Source organism: Cucurbita pepo, chromosome 13 (genome assembly GCF_057944985.1).
Source record: "Cucurbita pepo subsp. pepo isolate OVF chromosome 13, ASM5794498v1, whole genome shotgun sequence".
NCBI lineage: Eukaryota > Viridiplantae > Streptophyta > Magnoliopsida > Cucurbitales > Cucurbitaceae > Cucurbita > Cucurbita pepo.
In genome coordinates this window covers 12,521,216-12,530,007 of record NC_141810.1, presented here as the reverse complement: position 1 = coordinate 12,530,007, position 8,792 = coordinate 12,521,216, and the positions used below count along the sequence as shown (strand labels likewise).

General features: G+C 37.1%; 2 protein-coding genes across 2 annotated transcripts; one reads left to right on the top strand and one right to left on the bottom strand.

Annotated features, from left to right (window-relative positions):
• Positions 1–41: 41 nt before the first annotated feature.
• On the top strand, positions 42–1,063 carry LOC111809118 (Adenine nucleotide alpha hydrolases-like superfamily protein). Its single transcript, XM_023695470.2, has 4 exons — positions 42–362; positions 448–557; positions 673–791; positions 877–1,063. Exons 1-4 carry the CDS (start codon positions 170–172, stop codon positions 977–979), a joined length of 525 nt encoding a protein of 174 aa, XP_023551238.2. The 5' UTR covers positions 42–169; the 3' UTR covers positions 980–1,063.
• An 862-nt stretch (positions 1,064–1,925) lies between these two features.
• LOC111808603 (glutamate decarboxylase 1) lies at positions 1,926–8,117 on the bottom strand. The gene is made up of 7 exons (XM_023694690.2): positions 7,881–8,117; positions 7,488–7,692; positions 4,627–4,827; positions 4,299–4,513; positions 3,968–4,221; positions 3,833–3,885; positions 1,926–2,546 (listed from the first exon to the last, which is right to left on the bottom strand). Exons 1-7 carry the CDS (start codon positions 7,964–7,966, stop codon positions 2,097–2,099), a joined length of 1,464 nt encoding a protein of 487 aa, XP_023550458.1. The 5' UTR covers positions 7,967–8,117; the 3' UTR covers positions 1,926–2,096.
• Between the last annotated feature and the right edge of the window lie 675 nt (positions 8,118–8,792).

Here is an 8,792-nt window from a genome sequence, read left to right as displayed (position 1 = left end):
GAAGAAAAGAACAAACATTCCTCTTCGATATGGAACACTTGCGAAAGAGAAACTAAACTAGCATCTTCAAGAACCTTCTTCCATTGTTATAAAATCCAAAGCTCCTCCCTCAAACAGAACACTTAAACAGCGAGAGACAGAGAAATCATATCACTATTGGCAGCGAAACATGTCAGAAAACATGGAGAATGATCACAATCGGCGAGTTGGAGTAGCCATGGATTACTCTGCAACAAGCAAATCAGCTTTAAAATGGGCTGCTCATAACCTTCTTACCCATGGAGATCAATTGATCTTGATCCATGTTGAGCCTCCTAATTCTGATACTCCCAGAAAGCTCCTCTTCCAACACACTGGCTCACGTACCCCTTTTCTTTTTCCCCCCTCTCAAAATCTCTTTAATTTCTATGCGCTTGTTCTAACAAACCCTTTGTTTCTTGTTTGCAGCTTTGATTCCTCTTGAGGAATTCAGAGAGATTAAGTTGGAGAAGCAGTATGGACTGAGAAATGATGCAGAAGTTCTTGATGTTCTTGACTCATTGGCTACAACCAAAGGGGTCTCTGTTTTACTCTGTTTCTCTCTGTTTCTCTCTGTTTTTGTTTCAGTGATTTTGTTTGATGAATGAAGGGATTATTAGTTCTTAATGATGGGTTTGTTTGAAAACGAAGCAGGTCAGAGTTGTGGCTAAGGTTTATTGGGGCGATCCAAGGGAGAAATTGTGTGAGGCTGTGGAGGATCTTAAGCTTGATTCGCTTGTTCTTGGTAGCAGGGGTTTAGGCTCTATCAAGAGGTAATTTAAAACTCTTATCGATCAATCCCCTTTGAAATTGAATAAGAGAAATGGGTTACCAAAATGTTTGGTTAATTAAACGCAGGGTATTGATTGGGAGTGTGAGCAGCTACGTTGTGAAGAATGCTTCATGTCCTGTTACTGTGGTGAAGGGGAAGCCATTGCCATTGCCAAACTCCAAGCCTTGATTCTTAAATCTATTTCGCCTATTCTAATGAGTATTTAGAGACGTTTTTGTTATTTCTAATAATATGGTTCAATGTTTCTTTCAACTAGTTCGTTTTGCTTACCTGTAATAGTTCAAGTTTATCGTTAGTAGATATCGTTCTCTTTTGGCCTTTTCTTTTAGGCTTCTATTCAAGGTTTTTAAAACGCGTGGAGACGGACGATATTTTACTAGGTAAATTAATGCCTCAGATGGTGAAAGAATCATCGTATGCCCTCGAAGATAGATTATTACGAGCCACACTTGGCATTCAGGTATCACCTTCAAAAGAAATCTGGCTAAAACTACTTATAGACGGTAGGGATCGAGTTATTGATGTGAGATGGATCCAGAAAAAAGGGGATCAAGTTATAATCCAGAAATGATTCGTGTATATATTTCACGGAAAGGTAGTGGGAAGACATGGAAATAAGGTATTGTTTAACAAATTTTGCCAAGAGAAAATGTCTTATTTGCAAAATGGAAGACTGGTTGATATGGTTTTCAATCCGGTCTGTTAGGGAGAGGTTTCTACACTCTTGTAAAAGAATATTTCGTTCTCCTATTCAACCGATGTGGGATCTCACAATCCACCCACTTTTGGTATCTAACGTCCTCGCTGACACTCGTTTCCCTTCTCAATCGATGTGGGATCTCTTTTCTAGGGAACATTTCGTCAAATTCTTCTACAAATTTGGCGTTTCTTAGTGAACAAGTAACAATCCTCCTTCATCACCTTTCTGACTTAGAGCCTCGAGATCAGATCTTTTTGATTTGAAATCTAGGTCTCGATTTATATCACTAAGGTTAGTACAGGTCTTGAACCACCTACTCTTTGGTAAGCATTAAACCAATTATCGACTCTAGCCGAGTACGACGACGGTGGGAAAACATATTTATTCTATGTAAGAGTAATCAACCAAGATAGATTTAAGGAATAGGATGATAAGTTTGCACTTGAATTGAAAAGTGGAGGTATGCTGAATAGAAACAACATCTTTAACAACAAGAACACTAAACAAACATTTTCAATCCACAAATACAAAGCTCATCCGCTCCTCACTTCACACATAGACATAATAATCCCTTGCTTTCAACTCTTAACAAACTCCATTAGTCTTCTTCTTGTTCATCACAAACTTCCTCCAAACAGTTGTGATCTCCCTCTGTGTCTCGAGTTCGCTCTTCTTTGCCACCGTGTTCTTGATATCGGCCTTCGACGGGAGGATGTCGAGCTCGTGCATCGTTTTCTCAATATCTGCCACTAGACGCTCCGCAAGTGTGCGAGAAAAGTCTTCTCGGATCACAACTCTTAGGACTGTTATGTGTTGTGCATCTGGAGGCATGGTGTAGGCAGGCACAATCCAACCGAATCTCCTCAGCATTTCTGAGACCTCAAACTCTGTATGACGACTGCTATCTTTCAAGGAGAAGGCCACAAGTGGGACTCCATTGTCCTTCGACACGATGTTGAAACGACCCGTTTTTTCGAGTCCTTCCTTTAGAACCAACATGTTCTCTCTGCAGTTTTCCATCACGTTTTGGTATCCCTGATGAACAAAAATGGTACCTATTTTGTTAGATTGAGGGATTTGGGTGTATGAGTGTCTATGACTAAGCTTATCTTGCCCATTTATCTCATCAATAGATGCCTAAACGGGCGTGCGTTGAGGATTGTTAGGAAGAAGTTCCACGTTAGCTAATTAAGGGGATGATCATGAGTTTATAAGGAATACAAGCTAATTAAGGGGATGATCATGGACTTATAAGGAATACATCTCCATTGGTACGAGGCCTAAAACAAAAGCAAAGCCACGAGAGTTTATGCTCAAAGTGGACAATATCATATCATTGTGGAGACTTGTGGTTCCTAATATGGTATTAGAGTCATGCCCTTAATCTAGCTATGTCAATAGAATCCTCAAGTGTTGAACAAAGAAGTTGTTAGCCTCGAAGATGTAGTCAAAAGTAACTCATGTTAGACGAACACGACTCTCTACAATGGTATGATATTGTCCACTTTGAGCATAAGCTCTCATGGCTTTGCTTTGGGCTTCCCCAAAAGGCCTCATACCAATGGAGAGAGTATTCTTTGTTTATAAACCCATGATCATTCCCTAAATTAGCCGATGTGGGACTTTCATCATCCAACACCTCCCCTCGAACAAAGCACGCCTCCCCTTAATCGAGGCTCGACTCCTTTGGAGTCTTAGTCATTTTTTGACTGCCTTCATGCCTTCGAGGAGGCTTGACTCCTTTTTTCTTTTGGAGTCCTTTGTTCGACATTTGAGGATTTACCAATCTATTGACACGACTAAGTTTAGGGCATGGTTGGAACAAAAGATGTACTTTGTTCGAGGGCTCTAGAGAAAGGAATCGAGCCTCGATTAAAAGGAGACTGTTCGAGGGCTACATAGACCTCAGGGGAGGCTCTATGGTGTACTTTGTTCGAGGGGAGGATTATTGGGAGGAAGTCCCATATTGATCATGGGTTAACAATACTTCATTCGTATGAGGTCTTTTGGGAAAAGGGAAGAAGTCCAACGTCAACTAATGAAGAGAATGATCAGGGTTTATAAGTAAGGAATACATCTCTATTTGGTACGAAACCTCTCGAAAAAACCAAAAGTAGAGCCACGAGAGCTTACGCTCAAAGTGGACAATATCATATCATCATAGAAAATCGTGATTCCTAACAATAACTATCGAGCTATCAAATGACAAAGTTTAGAAGCTAAAACACAATCTATCTATGAATATAACGATATAACGAACGAGAATTCAAGACTCAAACGGATAAAACAAGATTCGTGAAATAAATCATCGAGAATCTCACCTCATAACCCAAGCGAATCATTTGATAATACTGAGCAATAACTTGGCTAGATCCTACAGTTAACAAAACTCAAATTCAGCATCAAAGTCAAAAATCAGACTCCATTGAGCATCTGCAAGAACACACAGTACATACCTTTGGAGAAATTAAGGGTGAAAGTGGGTTGGTCAGCTCCAAGATAGTTGATATGGAAGATGAGTTCTTCAGGCAAGTCTTCCTTATTCCTCCAGATAGCCCAACCAATTCCAGCATAAACAAGCCCATACTTATGGCCACTCACATTAATACTCTTAACAAGGGGCAGCCTAAAATCCCATTCTAGATCAGGGTAAATGAATGGGGCAATAAACCCTCCACTCGCAGCATCAACATGAATAGGGGTATCCCATCTGGTGAAAATCATGCTTGATTTCAGGTTTCATTTCATTATATTCAATTAAAGAGAGAAAACGAGAAGAAATCATACCCAGTTTCCTTGTTCTTCTCGATTAAGAGATCATTTAAGAGCTTTACATCTTCGAATTCTCCATTGAGTGTGGAACCCAAAATGGCTGCAACACAGATGGTGTTCTCATCAACCAACTCCACAGCTTTCTGTGGATCCATCACGTAGTAACCTTCACTCAATTTCACTTCCTTCAGTTCTACCTCAAAGTACCTTGCGAATTTCTCCCAGCATACCTTCACGTTTAGGACGACGAACACAATATGAGCAAATCATTGCCGAAATTGAAGAACAAAACAGTAACCCAATAACCCAAATGGGAATCAATTACTTTTAACTACATAAATACCTGGACATTGGCTCCAGTGACGATGTTGGGGTTGTCATAGGGCTTGCCTGCAGCCTTCATTTTGTTCTGCCACTTTCTCTTGAAAGCCAAACCAGCCAACATTATGGCCTCCGACGATCCCACAGTTCCGACTCCCACCGCCGTCTCAGATTCCCCCAATGGGGCATTGAACAAGTGAGCTATCATGTTCACACATCGGTTCTGCAGCCAATTCACAGCACCCAGTTATTACTTCGATTAGACGAACACGACTCTCCACAGTGGTACGATATTATCCATAAGCACAAGCTCTCCTCACTTATAACTTCATATCTTCCACTAAATTAACCAACATGGACTCACTTCCAATAATCCTCAACACTCAGCACATATTACTAATCTAAATCGGACAAATTTAATGCTTTTTTTTTGGTTATTAGTCAAATGAATGTATTAGAAACATAATTACATGTCCTTTTTTCAGTTGGATTCCTAGGAATAGTCATATTAAAGTGTAAAATTAAAGCAATAGTTTGCCGGAACATCTCAACCTTAATTTTAAGGATTTGATCTATAATGATTCTCCACCTATGATAAAACGGTCCAAGAAAAATGATGGTGACTGAAAATGATGGTGTCCCCCACATAGGAATTGGGCATGAAAAAAAAAAAAAATAAAAATAAAAAATTTATTTTTAAGGTTTTTAAGAATCAATCAAAATAAAAAATTAGAAAAATAAATAAAAATAAAATAAAATAATGTATATTTTAAATTACCAATAAGCTCATAATTTGTGAACCAATTAAATTTGGTTCGGTTCGTAAAATAAGTTCATAACTCAACTAAAATCACATACTAGTTGGGTTGGGTGGGTTTCGATCATCGTAAATTATTTAAACACCCTTAATTATTTTTCCATTTTATAGTTTTATTGAGGAGGAAAAATTATGAAATTTCAATTTCTCTAAATAATAATATTTTAAATCAAAGAAAAAAAATTAGGAGGAGAAAAGTGTAATATTAAGTTCCCTCCCAATAGCATGAGGTGACAAGTTAGGTAATGGATGGGCCATTTGTGGCCCATTAAGCTTCTTCTACTTCTTTGTCCCTTCCCATACCGACGGTGGGTTCCATTCCGCAGACCCATAAATCTCAGATTTTTTTTTATTTTTTATTTTTCTTTTAATTTTTTATTTACTTTTTATTTCATTCAATAATCAACAGAAATAACAGCAAGGGATAAAAGTAGTAAAAAATCAATGGTAAAAGTGTAATTTCAAAAAAATAAAATAATAAAGCACTTGAAAATATAACGTTTTGAAATAAAAAGTATTATTAATAGATGAATTATTTTTGCTTTTATAATTATTATTATTGTGTAAGAACTTGAAATAATTGAACTTGTCTCATTATGTAATTCATTAATTTAGTTTTTTTTTTTTTTTTTTTTTTTTTTTTATAAAAAAAATAACTTTTATTATTATTATTATTATTTTGAAACCGCGTGTTCACCGGAATGGACAGAGTGAGATGGAGGGAGGCCCAATAAGGCTTACACGCTTTGTCTTCACGCCAATACCAATCATCAAAAAGTCTATTGACTTTAAATAAATAATCCTACTCATAATGTCCCACACCCCTCCTTTTTTATTTATTTTTTATTATTATTATTTACCCCCAGATACACCGCTAGCAGATATTGTCATTTTTTAGTTTACTTCGGGCTTTCCTTTAAAACGCGTCTGCTAGGGGAAGGTTTCCACACTCTTATAAATGTGGTTTGTTCCCCTCCCAACCAATGATCACAATCCACCCCCGAACCAGGGTCCTTCCTAGCACATCGCCTCGCCTCGTGTCTACCCCCTCCGAGAAACAGCGAGAAGGCTGGCACATTTGTACCAGAGTCCTTACTAGTACATCGCCTCGCCTCGTGTCTACCCCCTTCGGGAAACAACGAGAAGGCTTGCACATTTGTTTGGTATCTGGCTCTGATACCATTTGTAACAGCCTTAATCCACCGCTAGCAGATATTATCCTCTTTGGTTTTTCACGTTAGGCTTCCCCTCAAGATTTAGATTTTCACGTTAGGCTTCCCCTCAAGATTTTAAAACGTGTTTGCGAAAGGAACCCCTTCCCCTCAAGATTTTAAAACGTGTTTGCGAAAGGAACCCTTATAAGGGTGGTTTGTTCTCCTCTCCCCAACCAATGTGGAACATCACATTATTTTTATTTTTTTAATTTAGTTTCTATTTGATAAAGTTTTTATTTTAATTTTTATATATCTTATTATAAAAATTTACACAATTATTACATATTTTAAGAATAAATTATAACAAATTTTAAAGTACATGCAAAATGAATGAATGGTTATTGGAATAAAGTTGTTTTAAACTAATATATTTAAATTAAAAAAATATTTGTTGTTATTTTTTAAGAAAAATGTTTTATTATTTTTAATATATGTATGTATGTAAAGTCATATTATAATAAACTATATGACAACACATAAAGGTTTATGTGATCCTAAAATTATATTATAATTCGAATATTGAATCAAGTATGATTAATGTTTTATTGGCTGGGATAAAAAGGATTAAACAATTAATTTATTAATTATGAAACTTTTTTTTTTTTTTTTTTTTTGTTGAAATATTTAATTAAACTTCCTTTTTTAGACTTGAACAAACTCATTTTAAATAATTAAACTATAATTTTTGTTAATTTTTTTAATCTCGATCGTAGAATTCAGCCATGAGCGAACGCTATATTTCAAAATTCGGAAGAATTTTCAGAGGAAAATCGATGGATAATGGAGAGAAGCGGTAGAATGAAATGGATCTAATCTTTCGATTAAGGCTAACAGAGAGATGGAGAATCGTACCTGAAGCTCTGTAGTGACGGGATACTCATCCATATCAACGTAATTCTTGTTAATAGCGGCCATGATGAGTTTATCGCACTCAGGCTCCATCCAAGTGGTGACGAAGGATGCCAAATTCAGCCTAGGGTTTCCATCGAGCATGAGTTCATCATTAATGATTTGAAACGCAGCGTCCTTAGGGATCGAATTCTCCGGCATTTTGAATCTACAACAAACAGAACATTAAAGAAATCGATCCAGAGAAAAATCGAAGAAACAGAATCACCAAAACACAAATCACAGATAGCAATTTCAGTAATTAATTTCGAGATCTGAAAAAACAGGTGAGAAACAACAACAATGACGGATCGATGAATCGATCTTATCCGCGATCAACGAAATGAAATGAATTACCTCGGGAGAGAGGTTCGCACATATCGTGAAGCGAAGGTAGAGTGGACGGAGACATCCGTCTGAGAAACAGTCTTGGACAAAACCATGGCGGATCGAGATCAGAGAAAGAGAAGATCAATGGAGGTGGATGAAGATGAAGGGAGACGAAGGAGGAGGGGGTTTAAATAGTGATATTCGGTCAGCTTTGGAAGGCTGATTGCCTCACAGAACGGAAATTCCCTGTTCCTTCCTGGAGGAGTGGCAATTTGTGTGTGGTCCTCCCTTTATTTTTTAATTAATATAAAATAATATTACAATATTATGTCCACTCACGACTCAAAACTATCATTATTGCTTATTAGCTTTTAATATAATATTATTTTTTTAAAACGTTACTTTTTTAATATTGATTTTTAAACGTTTTCTAAACCTTTCTCCGTCTCCGATATTTTTTGAGTAACAGAACTAAAGTATCGCGCAACTGCATTACGAGTCCTAATAGAGTACGATTGTGACAGTTGATATCAATTTTAGTTAACTACAATAGAAGTGTGGCACAGTCACATTACGAGCCTCGACAGAGTGCGATTGTGACAGTTGATATCAATTCTAGTTAACTGCAAGAGTAAGAATAAGTGTCCCACAACTGCATTATGAGTCCTAATAGAGTACGATTGTGACACTTGATATCAATTTTAGTTAACTGCAATAGTCATAATAAGTGCCGCACAGTCGCATTACGAGCCCTGACAAAGTGCGATTGTGACAGTTGGCATCAATTCTAGTTAACTGCAAGAGTAAGAATAAGTGTCGCACAACTGCATTACGAGTCCTAATAGAGTACGATTGTGGCAGTTGATATCAATTTTAGTTGACTGCGATAGTCAAAATAAGTGTCGGCACAGTCGCATTACGTGCCAGAAAATGCAATTG